Genomic DNA, 27,664 nt, shown 5'->3' on the forward strand with positions numbered 1-27,664 from the left:
TTAATAGAGACCACGAAAAATAAAGACCTAAAGAATCACTCTGGTGCTTTCAAGGAACTTTAATATAAATTGGCAATTGTGATGTTGATGTGAGATCATATATATAAAATGTTTTCGAATTTTGAAGCTGTGCAAATCCTAGAAAACCAGGTTCATAAGTATGACTTTCAGCATCAGTGCCCCTACAGAGCTCCATCAAGGACTTGTTCTCTATGAGAGCTGTGACTAAGTATTTCATTATGTAATATGATAAATCTTTTTATTTTTTTATTTTATTTTTCTAAAATATATTTTATTGATTTTTTACAGAGAGGAAGGGAGAGGGATAGAGGGTTAGAAACATCGATGAGAGAGAAACATCGATCAGCTCCTGCACACCCCCTACTGGGTATGTGCCCGCAACCAAGATACATGCCCTTGACTATAATCGAACCTGGGACCCTTGAGTCCGCAGGCCGACGCTCTATCCACTGAGCCAAACCAGTTAGGATGAGGAATCTTTTTTTTTTTACACTCTTTACTTTCCTTCATATTTCATAATTGTTCTTATTATTTTATTTTTCCCCCTACTTTCCTAATTTCTGCTTTTGTCCTGCATTTCTCCATACCTCATCCTCACTTGATTCACTTTTCAAGATATTTTGGGGAGATAAAAACATTGAAAGTAAAATACAGCCTTTCTGTTTTGGCCTATGAGTAGTATGCTTTCCTTATTGCATCAGAACTATAATGCTTGCCCTAGCTGGTTTGGCTCAATGGATAGAGCATCGGCCTGCGGCCTGAAGAGTCCCGGGTTTGATTCCAGTTCAAGGGCACATGCCTGGGTTGCGGGCTCTGTCCCCAGTAGGGGGCGTGCAGGAAGCAGCTGATCAATGATTCCCTCTCATTGAAGTTTCTATCTCTCTCCCCCTCCCTTCCTCTCTGAAATCAATAAAAATATATTTTTTAAAAAGAACTATAATGCTTATCTTTTTTCCTACACTTTTTGGTGGAAAACTCTTTTGATGCTTTAACTTTTAGGTTGTTTCCTTTGGTAGCAAAGGAAAAAATTTGAAGGACGAGTATAACTAATTTTTAGAGTTTAATATGTTATTTGTTGCAAATAAAAAATTTTGACCAACACTTGAAAGAAACTTCTGTGGCATTTATAAAATTTTCCTTTTCATACTTTGCCCTTGAAATATCTTTCAATTCCAATTGGTGCATATATATAAATCTCCACATGTGATATTTCTAAATGCTGTTTTTCAACTATTTGGTTAATTTTTCTTGAAAAGTGTTAATTAATAGTCCTATATATACTACATATGAGATATAATATATGTATTATATTTTAAACAAATAGTATAGGAGCTTCAAATTTTAAATTCATAAAATGCCAACATAGTTTTTTCTTTGTGTTTAAGAACTTTTGTATCTCCTTTGACATTTAGACAAATGACTTAGGTTCTACTGCCTTTTATAATTTCTAAATAAATATTTTCCAAATAACTTTGATTACAGTAATTGTGAAATGTGATCCTAATATAATTAATATTTGTTAACTTTAATTTCTTAGTGTCTCACAAAATATATCTGTTATTTTGTGGACAGCAACTGATCCAGTTAATAAGGGAAAGGTCATTGCCTTTTAAGAACAAATAGACCATTGATCTATTAACTAGTTTCAGAAACTTCCGAAAAAGCCCTTGAACAGCTTTTAAGTTACAGGTAAGCCCGGATCTGTGATTTGTATCAGATTATCCAATGTCTTCCTAATTTTGATGGAAGTACACCTATAATCCCTTATTATTTTGCCTCCAGAGAGAAAGAGGATTTTTAAGGGTTTTTTTTTTTTTTATGCAGTATTGCATGATGGCTTGCTTAACCCTCACCTTATGTCCACCTCTCTTCACTTTTATAAGTCTACTTTATTTTATTTATTATTGTTCAGTTAGATAGAAATACACAAAAAAATGTTTTTGATAGTCATCAATTCCCCAGGGCTAAAGAATAGAATATTATTCTCATTTTATTCTTTAGAAAAGAAAATTTTCCCTGCTTTCCAAGTGATGCTTCAGTTAAGGACTTTATGAAACATAACTTGTACTTTCTTTATTCTTACTGAAGCTTGCCATTCTTGAAAAAGAAAGTATCAGATGAAATAACATATGCTGAAGATACTGCTAAATCAATCGCACTTCTGGGTAAGTTAAGATTTTTTTAAGATAGAGGATTATAATATATCAGGCTTGATTGATAAGAAATAACTGTCTCTTTCACTAAATTTGACTAAGATTCCTTCTCCAAATCTAGGCTCTTTTCTGGTTGAAAATTTATCATAGTGTGCTTGGTGATAATTTTTGTATTGTTTTCCCCTCGAGTCTTTTTTTAAAAATATATTTTATTGATTTTTTTACAGAAAGGAAGGGAGAGAGACAGAGAGTTAGAAACATCGATGAGAGAGAAACACCGATCAGCTGCCTCCTGCACATCTCCCACTGGGGATGTGCCCGCAACCCAGGTACATGCCCTTGACCGGAATCGAACCTGGGACCCCTCAGTCCGCAGGCCTACGCTCTATCCACTGAGCCAAACCGGTTTCGGCAACCCCTCGAGTCTTTATGATGCCAACAAGACTCTATGTCCCTTAAATATAAGGACTGGCAGATACTTCTGTGTACTTATTTGTCTTGATGTTATTTAGTGCAATTAAATATTTGTGAACTATTTTGTAAATTAGAAGTAGGTGTCCCTCTCAGTAATCCCAAAAATGTTTTCAACTTTGCACTCTAATAATTCCTAGAATCATTGAAAGCCAACTTGTTCAGTAAACAACCTAATCATAAAATGGTGGAACATTAAGAACTTGAGCATAATATACATAAACATGAAGGTACCTGTGTTTTCTATTCAAAATATGAAAAACATAAAACAGCAGGCTTTGCTTTTTGGTTATTGCTTGATTTTCTAAAGAAAGAAAATAATTTTCTGGGAAATGAAATCAGTCAAACACTAGCTCCTCGATTCAGCCCTTGAGTACATGACAGCATGTTCCCAAAACAATTCCTACATTAAATTTATACTTATTAATTTAGGTCCTTGTTTGTATAAGGGAACCAAAAGGTACAGAATTGGCCCAGCAAATGAAAAATAAGTACTTACTGAACTGTTATGTTCCCAGTATTATATTCCATACTGAAAGATGAGACTCAACTGGAATAAGTAAACAGCATTTTTAATTTTTAACATAGACACTAACACTTTTAGGTCTAAATATGTTTCATCGTTCCTAATTGTAGATATCTTGGGAAATATTATTATGGTCTAGAGTAGGTGAAATATCAAGAAAATTAGGATACACACGAGGAATTAGATAAGGTGACCTTAAGGAGCAGGCGGGCTGAAAACTAATGGGAAACTTGAATGGTGAATCTCTGCCATCAGTGGAAATTTACAATAGGAAGCCAACCCAAAAGAAGACATGGTATAACAGATAAAAAGCGTAAGTTTGGTTGATAACATTTTAATAATGCCGCTATTGCCCTTATTGTTTTTAAATGTTGCCTCCAAGAGTGTTGGCAGACATTTATATGATAAATACAAGGCCCATTTCTTACTGTGTCAGTTTGCTCTTTGCTGGATGACTGCCCACCTACCAAACACACTCCTGTCGCACTTGAGGGCAATATGAACTCAGTTTAAAACGAGCTCTCTTTATATTGTTCTTTAGATCCCACATATAAATGAAATCATAGGGTACTTATCTTTCTCTGGCTTATTTCACTTAGCATATTATTCTCCAGGTCCATCCATGCTGTTGAAAATGGTACGATTTCATTCTTTTTTCTGACTGAGTAGTATTGTGTAAATATACCATGGCTTTTTATCTGCTCATTCACTGATGAGCACTTGGGCTGCTTCCAAATCTTGGCTATTGTAAATAATACTGTATTGATTTTCTGATGAGATATTTTTTAAAAACATATTACGAACACTTTATGCTTAAATTTGCAAATAAACTATGGCAGTGTTATTAAATAGTATTCATTTATCTTTCTGGCAGGTAACTTAATGAAAATACCAAGTTCTGAATTGAGGATACAAATTTGTAAGTGTATTGTTGACTTTTATCATGCAGAACCATCAAAGAAGCATATTACAGGTGAAGTTTTCAATGGTCTTTCAGTAATAACATCCTATCCTATGTAATAAAGAGCTAATACGCAAATAGTCATCACACCCTCATGCCATCACACCATAATGGCTCAGACACTCAACGCTGGGGAAAGAGCGTTGGGGACCAGCCGGGCACAAATGAGCTCGCGAGAGAGGAATGGGGACCAGCCAGGCACAAATGAGCTTGCGAGAGAGGAATGGGGACCAGCCAGGCTGGGGCCCGGGAGAGGGACAAGCCGCCCGCCCCACGGTCCCGGGCGCATGTGGCTGCGGCCCTGGCGAAGCTGCCTGCCCACGGTCCCCTGTCGCTGTAGCCAGGCTGGGTGAAGCCAGCCCAGGTCCTGGGTGCCTGTGACCGGCCAGAGAAGGGAATCCTGGGTTTTGGTTGCAGGGCGAGGCAGAGGCGGTTAGGGGCAATCAGGCCAGCAGGGGAGCAGTCAGTGGCAATCAGGCAGGCAGGCGAGAGGTTAGGAGCCAGTGGTCCCAGATTGCGAAAGGCAGTCAGACATCCCCTGAGGGGGTCCCAGATTGGAGAGGGTGTAGGCCCGGCTGAGGGACGCACCTCCTGTGCACGAATTTTGTGCACCAGGCCTCTAGTCCTATACAAAAGGCTAATATGCAAATCAACCAAAGGGTGGAATGACCAGTTGCTATGACATGCACTGGCCACCAGGGGGCAGATGCTCAGCGCAGGAGCTGCCCCCTGGTGATCAGTGCACTCCCACAGGGGGAGCACGGCTCAGTCAGAAGCCAGGCTCACTGCTGGTGAATGCAGCTGCGGTGGCGGGAGCCTCTCCAGCCTCTGCGGCAGCACTAAGGATGTCTGACTGACTTAGGCAACATCCCCCGAGGGCTCCCAGACTACAAGCGGGTGCAGGCTAGGCTGAGGGACCCACCAAGTGCATGAATTTCGTGTCTTTATAAAACAGAATATTCTGTCCCATTTCTCTTTGAAATTGGGAAGAGAGTGGGACCATAAATGCAGCATATCAAAAAAAATTTATTTTGGTAGTCTCAAGCTCTTTGATCATTTTAAATTAAAAATTTTATACATTTTTTTAAATTTTAGATTTGCATGATATTTTTATTTTGATGCTAAATATTTATGATGTAATTTTTAAAGTCATACCCAAATTAGTGTCATTACTGTTATTAGTTAATGTCAATAGTGTTGCCAATATGTATTCTTTTCTAATTGTGTGGATCACACTGGATTGGGTGATATTAAGCAAAAAGCACTGGCACTGTGGAGGATATCATGTCAGAGTTTCTATAATTTATAATCACTCTAGGAAGGGAGAGAATATATAAATTATATTTTTTAAGTTACATGTTTCTTAGGATAAGTGGAAATAAGACGCCGTGGTAGAAAACAAAGATTACTTCTATAACTAAGGGAAAATGGGAAGATATCTGAAGTAAAGAAATGGATAAAAATATTTTTAAATGCCAGATTTGCACTGTTGATGAGACAGACAAGTGGAAGTGTTTGGTAGAGAGTGGACATTAGGTACTAAAAGAAGAGACCAGAAATACAGGTTTGGATTTTGTACAAATAGAGATGAAATTGAAGCCATCAGAATGGTTGAGTTTGCCAAAAGCAAGGGAACAAGAATAACATCATGGAGAGGGTCCCTATGAACATTGGGAAAAATATGATTCAAAGAAATTGGCAGTGAAGGGAGGTTTAAAGAGAGGAAGAGAATTTAAAGATGGGCATGTCTTGAGTGCCACTGAATGAATGAATGATGAAGGAAGAAATGGTCTCAGTGGCCAGTGCTGCAGAGGCTTCTGTAACTGAGGAATGAGAAGGCCAGTGCGGTATCTGGAAAGCTGTGGCTAATCTTTGTCAGATTATTACCATAAAGTGGTCAGAGCAGGTGCAGGATTAAAGAGCATTCTGAAAGTGGAGGCAGTGGGAGTGAATGCAGACTTATATTTTAAGATCAGAAGAAGAAGGAAGATGGCTAACAGCCTAACCGGTAGCAAGATAAAAGAAAAATATGTTGTTTTGAATTCGTCTAAAAATGAAGTTTGTAGGCCTAGGAACAAGAAGCTAGTATGTGGGAGATGGGAGGGTGAAAATCCCAAAGTAAGCATGAGAGGATGGAATTAAGAGCAAAAGCTGAGGGTTAAGCTTGGTAAAATAGAGGCACTCTTCTTTCAGATAGAAAAGGACGTGTATGAGATACGACAGAGGAGTGAAGGTGCCGAGAAGTGAGCTTGACCTTACTTTGATCGGGCTCTGAAAATTAGGAGCCATGGACCAGGCTCTCGCTGTTTCACAGTTGATTTTAAGTGATGGGCACAGCTGGACATCTGCGGTCACAGCTGAAAAGTCCTCAGTAGAGCAATTGTAAGAGACACAGGCCGGGAGATAGGAATCAAGGCCTTAATATTCCTGTCTTTCTATAGAATTGTAAACTCAATAGAAAAAGATACAGTGATATAAAGTATCCATTTTGGTCTGTACCTACCATAGAGCATTATGCAAGTAAAACTCATGATATGTGACAAGGGGGAAAGCTTACTATAAAATGTTCAGTGGCGGCAGTCGAATATACAATTCTGCATATATGTAGTATATTGCTAAAGTAATACGCATACATTAAAATGTCAGCAGAAAATATATCAAAGTGTTAATATTGTTATCTCTAGACGGTGAAATTACAGGCAATTTTTGTTTTCCTCTTCGTACTTTTTAAGTGCCGAACCCATCACAGGAGGGGACGGTCTTGAACAGGGTCAGACCTCAAATTCAGAAAGATAAGACAGACTGAGAGACATCTCAGAACTATGGCAAGAAATCTAGTTGGTCTCAAAAGTCAAGAAGTCAGGGAGGTAGGTGAGTTATATCACTGAGAGAGAAAATAGCTGCATCTCGGGTGAGCAAACATGCACTGATGTTCGTTTAATCTCATTACATGTAGTTGGGCAGGCACCTGTGCAATTATGTCAAAAGGAGAGGTAGTATTTCCCATGAAAGCTAAGGAAGAAGGAAATTCTTGTGGGACATACTGCCAAGAATCAAACTTCCCTAACATACCATTACATTCACTAGCATCTATTAGAACAGCATTACCTCTTATTTCATTGCCAACATCACATAATTGCTGGTTTTTGAAAGCACTGAAGTAATGCGTTGACTTGAACAGTGAAAACATTCAGTGTCTGTAATCATGACTTTTTTTTTAATGGAAAGATATATCTACTGACAAATAAAAAATATTGTTCCTTTTCAGAATTTAAGATGTGCCCCCAAATTTGTGGGATCAGCAAATTATGGACCACAGGCCAAAAGGGCCCACTATAAATAAAGTTTTATTGGAACACAGCCATGCCCACTTATTTTTATATTGTTTATGCCTGTTTTTATGATATGGTAGCAGAGTTGAGTATTTGCAACAGAAACCTTATGACCCACAAGGTCTAAAATTGCTGGCCCTTTATAGAAAAAGTTTGCCTGTCCCTCTGCTAACCATTTTAATATGCCATACACTTTTTAAACATTTTGTTGTTATTGTTGTTGTTTATTGATAAGTTACTCATTCCTTTGTCTTAACGTAGATGATACTATGTGAAATAACTGCACATATTTACTAACTAATTGTTGTTAGGTTACCAGCAAGCTAGCTCAACATATAAGATTCAAATGGCTGAAGTCGGAGGATTGGCAAAAACAATGGTTCAGTCACTGGCCTTGCTTGAAAATCAACTTGTTGAGAAACTTTGGGTACTTAAAGCTCTGCAACATCTCTCAACTTCTGGTTTGTATATTATTAAATATGAACACTTCATTCCCCACTAATTTTGTTTCTATTTAATGTCAAGACTGTAACATAAACTATTTTTATTTAAATTTATTTTCAGAAGTTAATTGTACTTTAATGATGAAAGCATATGCAGCCAGTGGCATCTGTGCTCACCTCAATGACCCAGATCCCTCTGGGCAGCTTCTGTTTCGCTCATCAGAAATACTTTGGAACTTACTAGAAAAATCGTCAAAAAAAGAAATCATAAAACAACTTAGTAACCTGAAGTGTTTGCTGTAAGTATATGTGATTAACTAGGAATGTTTTTTAACCTTGTGACATAACTAACATTTTTGTTTGCATTTGTGTTTCATTGGGCTTTGATTCATGTAATGGCTATGTTTCAGGACATCTCTTTTGTGCTGTTGTATAAATGCATCTGCACATAACAAGCCCCCTTTTTTTTTCTACGTGGAAGGGATTTAAAGTAGCTTGTTAACAAAACTAAATTATGTCTTTGAATATGTATAAAGTAAAATTAGACATTTAAACGAACTATTTCATTTGTTCATTCAATAAATGTATTTTTGAATACTTATTGTCTTCTAATTACTGAATAAACATTAGCAAAAATAAGAGTAAGCCTGTGAGTTACTCATTCATTTATTTATTAAGTAACTATTGTTTGCTCTGTGCCCAGTTCAGTAGTAGGCCATAGAAAGACAATTGAAAACAATACAGACATGGTCTCTGCTCTCCTGGAATTTGTTATGTTAGGAGAGACAGATAATTACATAGGCATCTAATTGTGAGCCTACTAAATGCTATGGAAGACATTATCATAAGGTGCCACGTGTTTTCCAGGAGAGGGTGAACCAGTACATTTTTGTTTGCAAGTGACTGAACATTCAACCCAACTGATTGAAGCAATTATAAGAAATTTATGAGCTATTGTAACTACAAAGTCAAGGGTAAAACTGGTTTCATGTGCAGCTGTATTCAAAGTCTAGGCTCACAGCATCATAACCCCAGATCACACCAGAGAGAAAGTGTGCTCTTCTGAAAGCACAAAGAAAATTCTTGGAATTGAGTCCCTGTGGGCCTTGAGCATTCAGTGTTGGCTATATGCTCATTCCAGAGTGAATTACTAGTGACAAAGAGAAAGAATGCTCTTTGGCTAAAAGGAAGCTGAAGGCTGCTCACAAAACCAAAAGTGAGGAAAGAGGGAAGCCTAAATAAAAACAAGGGTACTGTTACCACAAGAAGGGCAAGTGGGCCCTAGGAAGCAAAGCAACAGCTGCGCATTGTGCAGGGAGCCTGACCCAGACTCAGAGAGTTACTGAATGCTTCCTCATGAGCCCTAACCTGGTATCTGAATAATAAATACAAACTGGCAACACAGGAGGGTTTTGCATGCAAAGAGCGTCCTAGACAAGAGAACAGAAGTGAAAATAGAATGTAGCAAAATCAAAAACCTGAAAAATTCAATATGGATGAGAGCAGAAAGTTCAACGTAGAATAGTGAGGGATGAAGCTAACAATGTTAGCAGGGACCGTAACATGAAAGGCCTGATAAGCCATGATAAGAAGGTAGGACTTTATCCTAAGAACAAAGAAAAGCCTTTAAGTACTTTTAAAAAGGAAAATGCCCCTCAAAGTTTTTAAATAAATAAATAAATAAAATTTAAAAAAAGGAAAATGATGTGACTGACTCTTAATTTTAGAGCAGTCACTTTGATCATCATGCGTAGATTGGATTGATCGATTCTCACTACAGTGAATTAAAGGCAGATTTGGAAATATAGAAAAGATTAGAAATGCTTTGCAATGAATAATATAATATAAAAAAGGAGATTTTGTTGACAGACACATAAGTAATATTTCCATAAGAATATGGTTTTAAAAGTATGATTTTACTTTCCAGAACTTTAAAGGAAGTTTTCAAACATCTGTTTATAAGAGGTTTTAGTGATTATGACCGTCAGCTTAGAAACGATATATTAGTGATCACTACAATTATATCTCAAAATCCTGAAGCACCAATGGTTGTAAGTATGAGTACATTGTATCAATTTAGATTGTGGATGGGGATGGGAGTGTGGGGAGGGAGCAGTAAACTATGTCCTGATATTTATGTACTTTGTTGTAATGCCAAGTTCTGTGATAATTCAGAATGGTCACCAGTATAGTCACACTCTGCCAATTCTTCTTCCTGTTGCCTTTGGAAACTTGAGGTATTCATCTAATCTAATAAAAGAGAAACATGCAAATTGACCATGCCTCTGCTATGCCCCAAGCCACACCCACCAGGCAATCAGAGCGACTATATGCAAATTAACCCAACCAAGATCGCGGCCAACAGCCATGGAGCTGGAGCAAGCAGAAGGCTTGGTTGCCCCAGCAATGAAGGAAGCCAATGAAGGAAGCTTCCCGCCTGCCTTGGCCAGCCCTGAGCTCCGCTGAAGACAACAAAGTTTCAATTATAGAAGACAAATAAATCCCAGATACCTGCTTCCAGCCAGCCTCCACTGGGAGCTTGGGTGGCTGAGGGCCATGGCCAGCCTGCAAACAGCCATCAGCACCTCACCCAGGATGGTCAGACCCTCATGGGGTGAGGGTCCCTGCTGGGGGCTTGGCCAGCCTGCAAACAGCCATCAGCCCCTCACCCAGGCTGGCCAGCCACCCCAGCAGGACCCCTCCAACCCTGAAGGGGGTGTGGCCAGCCTGAAAAGGGCCCACAGCCCCTCACTCAGGCTGGCCAGGCACCCCAGCGGGGACCCCGATCTTGAAGGGGCTGTGGCCAGCCTGCAAACAGCCATCAGCCCTTCACCCAGGCTGGACAAGCCCCCCAGTGGAGACCCTCACACCATGAGGGTGTGGCCAGCCTGCAAACAGCCATCAGCCCCTCACCCAGTCTGGTCAGGCACCCCAGCATGACCTCCCACTCAGAAGGGACTGTGGCCAGCCTGCAAACAGCCATCAGCCACTCACCCAAGCTGGCCAGGCACTCCAGCAGGACCCCCACCCTGATCAGGGACATCCTTCAAGGCAAACCAGCTGGTCCCCCACCCATGCACCGTAACATAATAAATAAAAGGGTAATATGCAAATTGACCCTAACAGCAGAACGACTGGGAATGACTGGTCACTATGACACACACTGACCACCAGGGGACAGACGCTCAATGCAGGAGCTGCCCCTGGTGGTCAGTGTGCTCCACAAGCCCGGCTGACAGCTGCCAGTACAGCGGTGGTGGTGGGAGCCTCTCCCGCCTCAGCAGCGCTAAGGATGTCCGACTGCAGCTTAGGCCTGCTCCCCGCTGGCAAATGGACATCCACCAAGGGCTCCCAGGCTTCCAGAGCGATGTCTGACTGCCAGCTTAGGCCCAGGGAGCGGGCCTAAGCCAACGGCTGGTCATCTCCCCGCCACCTCCGAGGGGTCCCAGACTGCAAGAGGGCACAGGCCGGGCTGAGGGGACCCCCCCCCCCAGTGCACAAATTTTTGTGCACCAGGCCTGTAGTATTTTATAATTTACTCGCATATTTACCATTTATAATGTGTTTCTTTCCTTCCTGATGATATGAATTTTCAGCTGCTATTATTTCTCTTTTACCTGAACAACTTGCTGTACTATTTCTTGTGATGCTGGCTGCTGGCAACATATTCTCTTAGTTTTGTTTTGTGTATTATTTTTATCTGAAAATGTCTTTAATTCACCTTAATCCTTGAAATCTATGTTCACAGAATATAGAATTCTAGGTTAAAGTTTTTATTTTTTAGCACTTTAAAGATATTATTCCACTGTCCTTGGGCCTCCATTGTTTCTGATAAGAAGTATTCGTTATTTCAAATTGTTCCCCTCTGTTGTCTGGCTGTTTTTAAAGATTTTCACTCTGTCTTTGGTTTACAGCAGTTTTACTCTGATAAGCCAAGATATGATTTTCTTTGTATTTGCCCTACTTGAGGTTCATAGAACTTCCCGAATATGTCAATTTAGGTCTTTCACTAAATTTAAAGAATTTTTGGCCATTATTTTTCAAGTGCTTTCAACCTCATTCTTTCTTCTTCTTTTGGCACTCTGATTACATGTATGGTCCATTTTTTTATATTGTCCCACAGGTTTGTGAGGCTCTGTTCACTTTTTCCTATTATTTTTCTCTCTATCCCTTATATGGGATTATTTGTATTGTTCTATACATTTAAATTCACTTAGTTTTTTTTCCTGTCCTCTCCATTCTGCTGTTAATCCCATCCAATACATTTTTATTTAAGATGTTATCTTTTTCAGTTGTAGAATTTCCTTTTGGCTCCTTTCTGTAATTTATATTTCTTGGCTGAGAGTTGCTGTCTTTCCATTCATTATGAGCATCTGGAGTATTCCTCTGAAAAGTGTTTTGTTTTGTTTTTGTTGTTGTTGTTTTTTGTATTAATAGGCATTTAGTTTGGCTAAACTCATCCCAACAGTAGATGGCAGTTCCAATCTCAGTTCATTTCTTTTAGTCTCATATGAAATGCTTTGAGTATGCCCTGTCCTTACATGGTGCAGGCATCAGACAGAGATTTGGGGATTTTATATACAGAATTTGGGGTTCCCTTCCTCTGGCCCTCTTCTTTTTATATATTTATAGTTATTCATTTTAGAGAGGAAGCGAGAGGGGAAGAGAGAAACAATGATGAGAGAGAATCATTGATTGGCTGCCTCCTGCATGCTCCCTATTGAGGATTGAGCCTGCAACCCGGGCATGTGCCCTTGACTGGAATTGAACCTGGGACCTTCAGTCTGCAGGCCAATGCTCTATCCACTGAGCCAAATCAGCTAGAACTGGCTCTCTTCTTTATGAGATTTATTCCTTCACTTTCCAGTGGCAGTGGTTGCCCTGTGAATGCTTCTGTCCTCTAGTTCTTCAAGCCGTTAAGATTGCAAATTTACTCTGAGATTTAGCATTCCCACAAGGTGTAGACTAGAGGCTGGGCTTATTTTCAAAGCTTTTTTTTTTAAATTTTTTTTTTTTAAGGGAAAACTCATGCAGTGCCACTTCCTCAAAGTCCTGACTCCCCTCCAATATCTGCTTGGTTTTGGTCATAGATAAATGTTTTTATATTTTATGCAGAATTTATAATTGGCACCGGCAAGAGGATGTCTTAGAGGAGCTACTCAGCTATATCAGAAGCTTAGCTTCCCCATATTTTATACTGTAAAAGTCACTGGATGATTGACATCCTAGAGTAGAGATCTTTGCCCACAATATTCACATATCAGCCACATACTTACTAAGTTGTACTTAAAGGAAACTTGGCAGTGAAGGCCACAACTCCAAGTTAATGGGCATCAAGTGATCCCAAATAAGAGAACGGTCATAGAATTCATACTGTGCAAAAGGGGAAGCAGGCCAACATAGCTTCCTCTTCAAGGCTTCCATGTGTATGTGGATATATGTGTTTCTCTGGAAGCCTTAGCCAGTTAAGTTCTCATTAGCATCCTTGCAAACATTCGTGTGAATTTTCTGAATGTGAGTCAAAGCAATAACATCTCCACATTTTAAAGAAACCATCTTGATTCTAAATAGGAGGTATGTAAAACTGCAAGCTCAAAAGTCCAGGGTTTGCCCTTACAAACTCTACCGGACATACAAAGTCCAATTAGGACATCTCTGTCAAGAATGAGTTCCCTCACAGTGAGATGTTTGCAATTCTGGTCTTTCTTGAGGGCTTTTCCTGTTAAGTAGGAACTGTTTTGTTATCTTTTGCCTAAACCTTTGATGTAATGACAGTGGTTGGGGCTAGGGTGGGAGCAGGGTTGTTTAAGAAGAAAAACTATTGAAAAGAACTACTTTTGCCTGGGCAGCGTGGCTCAGTGGTTGAGTGTCGACCTATGAACCAGCAGGTCATGATTGGATTCCTGGTTAGGGCACATGCCTCGGTTGCAGGCTCAATCCTGAGAGTGGGGCATGCCGGAGGCAGCCAATCATTGATTATCTCTCATCATTGATGTTTCTCTCTCTCTCCCTCTCCCTTTCTCTCTAAAATAAATAAAAATATATTTTTTAAAAAGAAAACTACTTTCTTCCCTTCTTTTGTCAATTGAAGGTATAAATAATGAATTACATAAGTAACTTTTTGTCTTAACACTTTGGATTCTTAACCAATTTTAAAATTATAAAGTAGTCTTGAATAATATATTTCTAAGTAAAATATTTCTTAGAACCTAAATTTAAGTTTATCTGGTTATCTATTTTCTTTTCTTGCTTTCATCCCTTTCTATTATTAGTGCTTTATGATCAAATAAATGATAAGGGGAATCTAGTAAAGATACTTGAATATCAGATAAATATGGGCATCTGTAACTTACTTTCCACTCTGTTTTATGTATCTATATTAGGAATGTGGCTTTACCAGGGATTTGATACTATTTGCAACCTTTAATGAAGGTAAAAACCATAAAACTTTCAACCTATAATTATCTTGATGAGTCTTCTGTATCATTTTAGCTTTTATTTTACTGTTTCTGTTTTCCCCCCTCACAGTTAAAAGTGAAAATCCTTTGGTAAAAGGTCTAAAGCTTTCTAATTCCTATGAAGATTTTGAGTTGAAGAAATTGCTGTTCAATATACTAGTGATCTTATGTAAAGATTTAACTACAGTACAGGTAAAGCATAACTAAAACAAATATTAAAAGCGACTCACCTTGTAGTATAACTTTTTAAAAGTCATGGCTGCAAATATTTTATTGACCAAAATGTTTACCATAGAACGTAACAAACTCTTATTGGCTGGAGTTTCACCTTTTCAAAATTTCCTTTGATTATCAGTAAATAAACAGTGAACTCACCTAAATATAGACCACATAAACCAAAGAAAAACAGGAGAAACTTAGAGATTTATTTATATATTTAGATCTCCTCAATAAGAGAACATAAAATGAAAGAAGGTCCATATAGGCCCATCTAGCATAATAGTCTGTCTCTGACCATGGCAGCAAGGGTTGATTCTGCTGGAGGAATGCTAATATTTGCTGCCAATCTCAAACCCTTTTGAACCTGCCCCTCTCCATACCAACCTAATGTCTTTATGTTGTTTTTTATTATCCATGAATTTGTCTTAATACTTTACAACCTACATAACAGCATGATGTAATTTGAAGAACACTGGGACTGAATTTTACTTCTGTTTTATTACCTACTAGCCATGTGGTCTTGGCAGAATCACCTAAACTTTCTGAGACTCAGTCCCTCCTTCTATAAAAGGAAGATTATAAAACTCCTGCCCTGCTTACAAGGCTGTTATGAGATTGATTCAAGAGATTAAGATGAAGGCTTCATAAACTGTAAAGTGACAGAAAAATATGTACTACTTACAATCCCGTTAGTTTAGTTATTTCCCACATTAAGTGAAATTTCATTTTAGTCCTAAAACTCATTCAATCTCCAGGGTTACCATGAAAAAGAACTGGGAATTCATTCTGTCAGCATCTTGAATGATAATTTAAAGGTGGTTTGCATAGTGGTTAAGGCTCCTGTCAGATAGAATCCAGTGCTGTCACTTTCGAACTATGTGATCTTGAATACTAGTGGGTTTAGTTTCTCTAAATCCCACGTATCTCTACTTCAAATTGAGTGTAATACCTACCTCAGGGGATTATTATGAAGATTGAAAGAGCTCAGAATTTTCTCGGTAATGTGACTTTGATGAATATATATACTAAAAAATGCTCAGAAAAAGAAAAAATATCTTTATAGTTATAACTTTATTATATCAAATATATATGTATACAAATATATATATGTATATATGTATATATACATATATATTTGTGTGTGTGTGTGTGCTATATACAACTTAAAATGTATTTTCTGAAGTGCCAGATAGAAAATATTCAATAAAATATGGTTTATTATAGTGGAGTATTATATAACTATTAAAATGATAGATGTAAAGACAATAAAATTTACACTACAATTTATAAGCCAATTTTAGTTGGTAACAGTCAAATGGCACAGACTATGGTGAGCTTCATAAAGCACTATGTGAGCAGTGGAATCAAATAATTTTTGGCCATATACTGGTGACCAATAATAGTAGTAGTAATGGTGAATTGTGCTGCTATGAACTCATTTGTGGAATATAGTGAACAACATAGGCTAATGAACAGGGATAGATCCAGAAACAGAGAAGCAGCGATAAGACTGTCAAACCTCAGAGGGAAAGTAGGGGAGGGTGGGGGTAAGGGGAAGAGATCAACCAAAGGACTTATATGCATGCATATAAGCCCAACCAATGGACACAGACAACAGGCATGGGGGGGGGGGGGTTATGGGGAGAATGAGGTCACATATGTAATACCTTAATCAATAAAGAAATTAAAGATTAAAAAAATAGTAATAATGAATATGTGTGCTATTATTTGCAGTTCACAGAGGACTTCAAAAACATTATCTACTTATAGTAATGCTAGAACTACCTGTTACTCTTATTCCTGTTTTTTCAGTCCTAAATATTTTTTAATATATTTGTATTGATTTCAGAGAGGAAGGGAGGAGAGAGAGATATAAAAACATTAATGATGAGAGGAATCATTGATTGGCTGTCTCCTGCAAGCCCCCTCCTGGGGATCGAGGCAGCAATCTAGGCATGTGCCCTGACCAGGAATTGAACCGTGATCTCCTGGTTTATAGGTCAGTGCTGGGCAGTCCTAAATCTTATGTTCTTTCCATGTGGACTAGTAAAAAATTAGGAAAATTCATAGATATTATTGTGGAAAAGTCTTTATGGAATAATGCCAAATGAAAAAAAAATTCAATAGAGTATAGCACATGGTGTGTTACTATCTTATAAACCACAAATATGCACCAATCAGAATCAGCTATAATATTAACTTTATTGTCATAAATAGCTATATATTTTTGTTTTCTTTTTATTAAAATCATAGATTCAATACAATTTTAAAATTCTAGGCATATATTTAAATGTAGCTTGTGACCTGATTGCCATTTATTAGATAGAATATTTGTATAAGTTCTGATGTCTGTGTTTAAAATTAGCCAAATATCTCTCTCTTTCTCTCTCTCCCCTTCTGCCCTCCTTTCTACTCTCTCTAAGTATCAATGGAAAAAATATCCTCAGTTGAGGATTAGTAAAACAAACAAAAGAAGGAACTAAACTTCTGTACTTAAGTAGCATTGACCCCAAAAATTAATACCCTATGTTATTGTCAGCTAGAGAGTACATATCCCAGAAAAGGAGATCAGAGCCAGCTGTTGTATTGCTGAGTTTGGTTTGGGGTTTTCATTTTTTATTTGGGGGTAATTATCATAGGTTGAGATCTTTACGAAGGAAATATTTTGAAATGATTATCAATAAAACATCAAAGAGGACATCTTTTATTTAACTTTCTTAGATTAAATAAAATTGTTTTAATTATATTTCTAACAAAGTACTTTTTGCCCTTTCTCATAGCTATTGATTGATGGCAAAGTTGTTTTGGCTTTGTTCACCTATGTAAAGAAGCCTGAGAAGCACAAAATCATCGAGTGGTCTGCAGCACAGTATGAAGAATTACAGCTGCATGCACTTGCCACTTTGTCATCAGTGGCTCCTTTATTAATTAAAGAGTATATGTTGTGCCAGGGAAATGCTCGAATCCTGGCATTTCTAGAATGGTGTGAAAGTGAAGGTGAGTGGCCCATAACCATTCCTGTCAAGCCCTAGCCGGTTTGGCTCAGTGGATAGAACATTGGCCCTCAAACTGAAGGGTCCTGGCTTTGATTATGTACATCAGTTGTATGCTCGATTCCCACCCCAACCAATCGATGTTTCTCTCTCGTGCTGTCTTTTCCCCTTCCTTCCACTTTCTCTAAAAAGCAATGGAAAAATATCCTTGGGTAAGGGTTAACAACAACAACAAAAAAGATTCCTGTCAAAATTTTAATCTATATATTTCAACTGAACTCCCAAAATATACATAGAAAAGTTATAAAATTATGCAAAAAGAAATAAAAATATCAATCTCTTCCTGTGATTTTAATGTATTTACATGTTTTAAGAAAAGATTTCATTTAAAATTAGATATTAATAAATGTCATAACTATAGTTGATATACAACTTTCAGTAAAAGAAATTATAATCTGATTTAAAGATTTGTATTATTAGGCCTGTCCAACAAGTATGCTAAATCATGCAATATTTTAATTATTCATTTAACAAGTATTTATTGAATGCCTACTAGTACCAAATACCATTTTAGCTGCTAAAGATATATTTATGCTTAAAATAAATAAAACCTCTACCTTGAGCTTAAAATCCAGATCTCTAGTCAGATGTAATGATTCCATATGTGGTCTACCAAATTAGCAGGGCCCCAATTTGTTGAATATTTTATTTCAATTTTCATAATTCTTAGAAAGGAAATTAGACATATATTCATTTTGAAAACAATTTATAAAGAAGATACTATATTATTTTCTGGAAGCAATTTTGCTCTAGAAATAATTTTGTATGGAGCATTTTCATTAGATCGGTAATATCACTCATTTATCCATGAGAAAGGAAAAAAATTATAGCTTATTTTTTTGTTCTCTAGTTTTTAATATGCTAAGTTACTGAATTTAGTCTTGTTAAATAAAATAATTCAACTCTTCTGTCAATCCTTTATGTTTACAGAAGACTATATCATTATGACATTATTTATGTTGACAAAAGACTGTAGGGCAAGAGAGGAAGTCCTGCCTCCCAAGAGGAAGACTGACAGCTCACAGTCATGGGTACATGCTATGTTGGAGGCCTTACGCACTTACAAGTATTAATTCGTTTTGTCCTCCCAGAAAATGTAGGACTCATAGGTACTAGTATTATTCCAGTTTAGCAGATGTGTAGCAGTGAATCAGAGAAACCAAATAACTTGTTCCTGGCCACACAGTGAGTGGCAGAGCCAAGATTTAACGCAGGCAGTCCAGCTCCAGAACCCACACTTTTAACCAATGCACAATAATCAGAAGAGTATTCTGAACTTGCTGATAGCTTTAAACATAAGGCTACTTCTAAAAGAACCTTTGGAAGGATGCATATTATAAAGAAGGAAGGAAGACTTGCCTTGCTATTTATCAAGACCTACCATAAAACTATAGCAATTAAAATTGTGTGGTACTAGACCAGGAATAGACCAACAGGAGGTTGGCTTTCTCAGAGATGACACTGCCAATCACAGGGAGAAGGATGGTGCTGGGGCAGTTAGCCCTCCATGAGGAAAAATAAAAATTAGATCCTTTCACCATGTTAAAAAAAATCAATTACAAAATGAATTAAAGCCCTAAATATGAGAAGTTAAACTGTAAAAATCTTAGGAGAAAACCTGGGAAAATACCTTTACGATAACAGGGTAGAAAAGACTCTGGAAAACCAGAAGAGATTAAACTATTATGCAGAAGAAGACTGACACATAAAATGTCTATGACAAATCAGGGAGCAATCTACAAATGAGAAAAGACATTTACCACCCCTGTGACTAATAAAGGGTTAGAGTCCCGGTTCATGAAGAACTCCTACATATCAAAAAGAAAATAACTCAGTGGAGAAATAAAGCATAGAGACTGCCAGGTGACAGAGAAAATGTCAAATTTTTTAAAAAAAAACAACTTCACACCCACAAAAACACACTAAAAGACACTTAATCCCATAGGTAATCAGAGAAATGCAAATTAATATAATAATGAATTACCACTTCACATTTAACAGATTGGGAAGAATCTATTAATCTTAAACATTACATCTGTATAACCACTTTAGGGAACAATTTGGAAGCTTCAGTAAAATTCAGTGTAGGGTTGCTCCACATGACAAAACTCTTCTCAGCTGGAGTAAGAGGACATGAACCAGAATATTCATTTTAGCAATTTGTACCAGTGAATTGAAAAACTGTGATTTATTTATAAAATGAATGCTGGAAGCAATTAAAATGAATAATCTAGATCTACTTTTGACACTTTGAAGAATTTCTAAAACAATGTTTGTTGGGTAACAGAAGCAAGTTACAAAAGATACAATATAATACATTTGAAGAAAATTTTAAAGCACATATTTCTATTCTGGGACCAGGAGGAAGAGGAGAGGGAAGGCATACTATTTATTTCTGTAAACAGTATAACAAAATTTTTAACATCTGTTTGAATTTATAGATGCCTAATATGTTGTTTGATTTATTTGAAAAGTTTCACGTTTTAAATTTCTTGATGTAAAGTCAATCATTAGTATTTCTCCACAGAATACTTCTTCAGTCATGGTAACAGTTTCCATGGCACAGGCGGCCGTGGCAACAAGTTTGCCCACTTGCGTTACACTCTAAGACTCCTGAGAGCGATGATCTATCTTGAGGACGAGACTGTGAATCAGGATCTTTGCGAAAAGGGGACGATTCAGCAACTCATAGGTAAACAGAACATGCTCGCGACTGATGGACATAGCATATTTACAAATTAGAGGTTTTGTTTAAAATGTTTTCTTACAAATTTATTTTGCTTTTATAGTGGAGAAACGCCTGAATGTTTTCTTGATTTTTTGTTTCATATTGTTGCTATACATTAGTTTCTTTACTGAAACATCATGCTTACTCATGCTTTAAACATTTGTTTTCTCAGTTCAGATACCATTTCATTTAGGATTATCTTTATCTTTATTTTTGAAATGGGCCATTGTTATATTTCATTCTTCTGGTAATTAGATTACCATTTTCTGGCCAAGCCTTTTGGAGTCATTTTAAAAGAGTTGATAACATTACATTTTCCAGTGCATCTGGTATACCAGAACACCAATACATGCAGAAATGTACATTGGAGATTCTTTTCTGATATGAAATATCAGGTTACTAGAGGCTCGGTGCACGAAATTCATGCACAGGGTGAGAGGGGTGTGTCTCTGCCCGGCCTGCACCCTCTCCAATAGGGGACCCCTCAGGTCAATATGTCTGACTCCCCACACAGGGATTGGGCCTAAACCAGCAGTTGGACATCCCTCTCACAACCAGGGACCACTGGCTCCTAACGGTTCACCTGCCTGCTAGCCTGATTGCCCCCTAACCAATCCCTTGCCGGCCTGATTGACACTTAACTGCTCCCCTGCTGGCCTGATGGCTCCCAACTGCCCTCCTCTGCTGGCCTGATCTCCCACAACTGCCCTTCCCTACTGCGACCCGCTTCCTCTTCTGGGACCCACATCCTCCATGTGAGGCAGCGGAGATGCTGGAACCAGCCTCCTCCATGCCACGTGGAGCTGTGGGACTCCCAGACATCACTGCATGGAGCAGCCGCTGGGCCCCGCCTCCACTGTGCACGTGACCATCTTGTGGTGATGTTAGGGCGTGATGTGTGAGGGCGTGACACCACCTAGGCTATTATTAGTAGAGATTCTTGATTTCCAACTTGTGTAAATTCAGCACTCCTAAAGAACATCTTTTTACTTTTTGTTAAATAAGATATAGTCTGGCAGCCCTAACTTTTGCTGACTTTGAAAAGTAAGAGAGAGGAAAAAAAAAAAGAAAAAGTAAGAGCTATTTTGGTCGTATTCATATTCAGTGATTGTCTCATGAGTAAGTGATATAATTTGCTGGATGTTGATTAATTTCAAACGCCCATTCAAAAAACTCTCCTGCCTGTTAAGTTCAAGTGCCTACCCTCCCATCATTAGTGGAGTGGGTGGTGCTCTCTAATAATATTAGTAGAAAAATAAGGGCATTGAAAGGGGGCCTAGACAAACACGTTCACCGTATGGATGAGTTTGCTTAGGATGACCAAACCTGAAAGGAGATTTCTCACTCCGTGCACATTCCATTGTGCAGAAGCAGGTCTTTAGACCTCAGCCTAATTGGATGGGGCCCAGGAAACACAATTTTCCATCTGTCCAGGAAGAAGTCGTCATCTTCCCTGGGTGGGAAGGGGTAGGGAAATGGGAAAACAAACAGTAAGGCTTCTTTTCTTAGGGCCTTTCCCCTTTGGCTTGAAAGAAGCCTGATCTTTACCATGTGAGAGTTGGTAAAGGCAGGACCTTCTCTGACTCACTCTAGCAGAGGGCTCTGTAGTAGTAATGCGCCCCCCACACAGTACCTGATTGTCAGTGTAGATGTTTACACACCTTTTGTGTAGGCACTGGGGTTACAGACAGGCACAGAGCAGGCCGATGGGGACCTGGCCCTTTATGAGAACAAAAGAAAAGGTGTATATAATAGAAAGATAGCACATGTTACCATGCGCCATCACTAAGACTAATAAGAATACAATAAATACCATAGGAACTAAAGGTTTTGGGGTAGTTTCCAAGCCGAGCGAACTTTTTTGTTTTGTTTTGTTTTTTGTCTAGTTAACATTTATTGAGTGCTTATTATGCACAGGACACTGTTCTAAAATACACAACCTCATTTAATCCTCATGATAATTCTTGGTGCAGGTACCTATTTTATAGATAAGAAAGTTAATAAGCTTGCCAGAAGCTGTATATCAGGTGTTGAGGGGAGAGGGGAAATTACAAAGTAATTACCTGATGGGTAGATGAAACCTTTGCAAATTTGAGTCAGCTTGTGAATGGTTTTGAATATAATGCCAAGGGTATAATTACAGTGCAGAAAGGGTGCATATACTGAGTGCCAGGCATATGCCTAATCTTACAAATTCCCTATTTGATAAAAGCTATTAGCCACATTGTTACTAACAAAATAGACATTTTTAATATCCCTAAATCATGACAGTAAGTGGAAAAAGAGGGAAAGAAAGAAAAGCCTGAGTTCTTAACATGCTCTCTATCTACCACATATCCTCCTCCCACTCTTTCTTTATGACAATTATTTTTAATCCTCTTCTGATTTCTGATCCTCTGGTGAAAGCTATTGGCCCTGATATACATGACAATACAAGCAATTTTATGTCCTTCATAGGGACAGATTATAAAAACAAGTTTTATGAAGAATTATTTTTCTCTCATTTTTTTTATCTTTACTATTCTTATTTTTAATTTAAAATGTTTAAATTGTAAAATACATATAATGTTAAATTTAACATCTTCATCATTTTTAAGTGTGCAGTTCACTAGTGTTAAGTACATTCATATTATTTTGCAACCAATCTCCAGAACTCTCTTGATCTTGTAAAACTGAAACTCTGTACCCATTAAGTAATAATTTGCTAGTCTCCCCAGCCCCTGGCATATACCATTCTACCTTCTGTGTCTTTGAATTCGACTACTGTAGGTCTTTCACTCATATTAGTGAAATAATACAGTATTTGTCTTTTTCTGACTGACATGCTTCACTTAGCATAATGACCTTAAGCTTCAGCCATGTTGTAGCATGTGTCAGAATTTCCTCCCTTTTATTTTATCAATTAAAAAATGTTGGTTTATAACAACAAATTTATTATCTTAAAATTCTATAGTCCAGCTGAAACCGGTTTGGCTCAGTGGATAGAGTGTCGGCCTGCGGACTGAAAGGTGCCAGGTTCGATTCCAGTCAAGGGCATGTACCTGGGTTGCGGGCACATCCCCAGTAGGAGATGTGCAGGAGGCAGCTGATCGATGTTTCTCTCTCATCGATGTTTCTAACTATCTCTCTCCCTTCTTCTCTGTAAAAAATCAATAAAATATATTTTTTAAAAAATTCTATAGTCCAGAAGTTTAACTTACATCTTACCAGGCTAACATCAAGGTATTGGCAGGATAGTTTCTGTCTGGAGGAGAATCGTTCCCTTGCCTCCTCCAGCTTTCAGAGGCCACCCAATTCCATGGCTCATAGTCCCCTCCCTCCATCCTCCTCACAGTCAGCAAGGCCAGTTGAGTTTTCCTCATCTGGCATCACAGGCACACTCAGAAAATACTCCCCTTTAAAGGATGAATGATATTCCATTGTAGGCATATAGTGCATTTCATTTACTCATCCATCTATCAATGGAGACTTGGATTACTTCCACCTTTTGGCTGTTGTGAATAATGCTGCTATGAACGTGGGTCTACAGATATTTCTCTGAAACCCTGATTTTAATTATTTTGGATTTATACCCAGGAGTAGAATTACTGGATCATATGGAAATTATATTTTTAATTTTTTAAAAGAATTGCAATACTATTTTCTGTAGTGGCTGCACCATTATACATTCCCACTGACAGTGCACAAGTTTTCCAGTTTTTCCATATCCTTTCCAATACTTGTTTTATAGTTGCCATCCTAAGTGGTGGAAGGTAGTATCTCATTGTGGTTTTGATTTGCATTTCCCTAGTGATTACTGATGTTGAGCATCTTTTCATGAGATTGTTTCCATTTGTATATCTTCTTTGGAGAAATGTCTAGTTAGTTCTTTGCCAATTTTAAAATTAGTTGCTTATTTTGTTGTTGAGTTTTAGGAGTTTTATATATTCTGGATATTAACCCTGCATCAGATATATAATTTAAAAATATTTTCTCCCAATCCATTAGTTGCCCTTTCAGTCTGTATTTGTTTCAGGTGTACAGCATAGCAGTTCAACAATCATACTTCACAAAGTGTTCCCCCTGATATTTCCAGTACCCACCTGGCCCCATAAATGGTTATTACAGTATTATTGACCGTATTCCTTATGCTATACTTTACATCCCCATAACTATTTTATAACTACCAATTTGTTCTTCCTTTTTAAAAAATCTTTATTGTTGAAAGTATTCCAGATGTCCTCCCTTTCCCCCCATTGACCTCTTCTAGCCTGCCCCCAGCCCCCACCCCAGGCCTTCACCACAATTTGTACTTCTTAATCCCTTCACCTCTTCTGAGGGCTGGGCAATCTAACTAGGAACCTGTATTGAACTGGGGTATAGGGCTAGTTTCAAGAAAGTAAAAAATTTGAGCAGACACATGGTGTTAAAATATGCAGGATGGCGTGTTCAGAGGTAGCTTAAGTAGAGTCGGAGTTTTATGAAGACAAGTTTAATTGTCTGTCTAGTCAGGGGCCAAGCTAGAAAGAGTTTTGAATAGGAGATGGTAGAGTTTGAACTCCATCCTCTTTAGGCATGAGAAGCCACTAGGGAAGTTATATGTATAATGCTGTTTTAGGAAGAGGAATCTGCAAGAAATATATCAGATGATTTAGAATAGAACGAACAGAGGGTAAAGGCAGGGAATTAAAGGAAATATGGACAAAGTAATTCAGTGTTAATATAATATGTGGTTCAGACAGCAAGGAAAGTGACATGCCTGCACCCAGGTAGGAAGGAGAATGAGATAACCGAGAAGGGAAAAGACCTCTGGGCAGCAGGCGTGGATTTCTAGAAGGTGCTCCTGAGGAAGGCATATAGGCCTTACGTCCATGGCCGGCCTTCAGCACTGGGCCTCCAGCACACTCACTATGGGATGATCCCTCACCAGTAATTCATCCTCACAGGACCAAGAATCCTTCATTCAGAGCCAACTATGGAGATAGGCTGTGATTTCCATGGTCCTACTTTTAAACATAGCTCCACACCATCTGCTAATGCCAGTAACCCCTTTAACAGAGGAAAAAAATGACTTCTGTTTCTCTCAGAACTTTAAGAAAAAAAAAAATTGAGGCAAAATTTTGTCATTGCATCAAAGTAAGTGGCTATTTTCAAGTCTTTTTAAAATTTTATTAGAAGCAAGAGAGAGATTTTAAAGGACATGAGAATACTGCTACCTAAAGTTGTTGAAGACTCCTTCACATAGACATAAGGAGAGGATGCAGAAAGAAGTAACAAAAGTAGAAATACTTATGGAAGTCTTCCACCTTTACTTAAAATTGACCCTATTAACCATGAGAAGAAGAGACGAGACAAGCAATTATCAGGCATTTTGGTCATATATTTGCAAAGGCACTCAATTCTACCTCATTAAACTGCATATTTTTAAATGGTTTTGTTTACTGAGCAAAATATTAGGTTGTTAGGGTGTTCTAATGACACTCCATTAATTCTGTACCGGAAGTTCTATATAGATATACTGATTTATTGAGAGTTCAGTGAATCCACCTATTACCTGTCTACGTCTTCCGGGCAACTATGAAATGAAAATAGCCCCTTTTAAAATGATTTCTCTAGCTGAGATTTTATAAGAAAGGATTTCAAAGCAGTAATTGATTAAAATAAAAATATACTGTCCAATAACTTTGCATTCTTTAATTTTTTATATCAGGGATATTTAAATATACAATAAGCAAGATTAATGACAAGGAAGAGGCCATTCTTTTGGAAATTCAATCTGATATATTACTTATTTTATCTGCTCTTTGTGAAAATGATAATTCCAGGAAGGTATGTATGCCTGTGAATAAAAGTTTTGTTTAGACCTTCCAATCACTTAACACTATGAGCTTTTTCTTATTAAGTGCCCATAAGTGTTGGTGTTCTTTAATCTTATGGAGATTTAATATTTTTTTATAAGTATAGTACAATTATATCCAGTAAAGTGTATAGATCTAAAGTATATAGTTCAATAGATTTTGACAAATGTATACATTCATTTAACCAAAACCCCCGTTAAAATATAGAATATTGTTACCTCCCTATAAAATTCATTCATGTTCCTTAGCAACCATCCTCCCACTTGCCTCCAGGAAACCACTATTCTGATTTCTATCCCTATAGATTAGTTTTGCCTATTCTTTAATTTTATATTGATGGAATCATAGTATTTACTCTTTTTATATCAGGTTCCTGTCATCCAGCCATCATATTTCTGAAATATATCCATGTTGTTGCATGATCAGTATTGCTAATTATATTGCTGAATAATATTTGATTATACAAATATGCAAAAATTTGCTTCTCCATTCCCCTATTAAAAAACACTTCGGTTGTTTCCATTTGGAACTATTAGATAGGAAGCACCAATGAACATTATTGTACTAGTCTTTTGTGGACATGCTTTCATGACTCTTGGGTAAATATATAGTAGTGCAGTTGATGGATCATAAAGTAGATGTATGTTTTTAAGAAACTGGTAAACAGTTTTCCTAAGTGAGTTGTACCAGTATAAATGCTGTTTGGGGTTTGAATCAGGTTCAAATTTAAAACTAAACATTGGAAAAAGAGCTAATTCCCTTTTGATTTTTTTTTTAATTCCATAGCAAACTCTGAGTCTCAAAAATTGAAAACTTAAAAAACAAGAGACAGAATTGGAAAGATGAAAATAAAAAATGTATAGCCCGGCTGGCGTGGTTCAGTGGTTAAGCATCAACCTATGAACCAGGCAGTCACAGGTTTGATTCCCGGTCAGGGCACATGCCTGGGTTGCAGGCTTAATCCCCAGTAGGAGCATGTAGGAGGCAGCGAAAAAACGATTATCTCTCATAATTGATGTTTTCTGTCTCTCTCTCCATCTCCCTTATGCTCTCTGAAATCAATAAAAAAATAAAAATAAATGTATGAAGGTTTCAATAGAGGGTTTTTAGAGAGAGAGAGAACAGGAACAGCAAATGCATCCTTAGCTCCAAGCTTTGCTGCAACTTCTCCTTATATTGCCACTCTGTTCCCGTATTTCTGGAAAAATACTCAGTCTTGCTTATTGGGAACTAGAACTGAACAACAAGGCAATGAGGAAGGTAATTGGTAGGGGATAAATATTAACTGATAATAATGTCATATAAACTATTAATGTTTGAACTGCCATTTATATATTTGTTTCTCTCTTGGGAGTGTTAGAAAATTTTCCATGATAGAATTTTAGATTCTTCAATTACTTGTTGCTATCTAGTATTCATCTGATATGATGATTGACTACATTCATTATATTGTGGAAGAAAA

At 37.7% G+C, this 27,664-nt stretch overlaps 1 protein-coding gene across 1 annotated transcript in view; it reads left to right on the forward strand.

Moving 5' to 3' along the window:
- The window catches only part of CFAP69 (cilia and flagella associated protein 69), a 61,906-nt gene that overhangs the window by 15,137 nt on the left and 19,105 nt on the right, over nt 1–27,664 (forward strand). The window contains exons 5-14 of the mRNA XM_081102329.1: nt 2,110–2,186; nt 4,046–4,144; nt 7,776–7,925; nt 8,029–8,206; nt 9,835–9,958; nt 14,291–14,339; nt 14,436–14,557; nt 17,365–17,581; nt 20,165–20,329; nt 26,055–26,173. Of these exons, the coding sequence (XP_080958455.1) occupies nt 2,110–2,186; nt 4,046–4,144; nt 7,776–7,925; nt 8,029–8,206; nt 9,835–9,958; nt 14,291–14,339; nt 14,436–14,557; nt 17,365–17,581; nt 20,165–20,329; nt 26,055–26,173 (1,300 nt within the window). The remainder of the gene's footprint in view (nt 1–2,109; nt 2,187–4,045; nt 4,145–7,775; nt 7,926–8,028; nt 8,207–9,834; nt 9,959–14,290; nt 14,340–14,435; nt 14,558–17,364; nt 17,582–20,164; nt 20,330–26,054; nt 26,174–27,664) is intronic.

The sequence above is a fragment of the Myotis nattereri genome, assembly GCF_964212035.1.
Source record: "Myotis nattereri genome assembly, chromosome: 11".
Taxonomy (NCBI): Eukaryota; Metazoa; Chordata; class Mammalia; order Chiroptera; family Vespertilionidae; genus Myotis; species Myotis nattereri.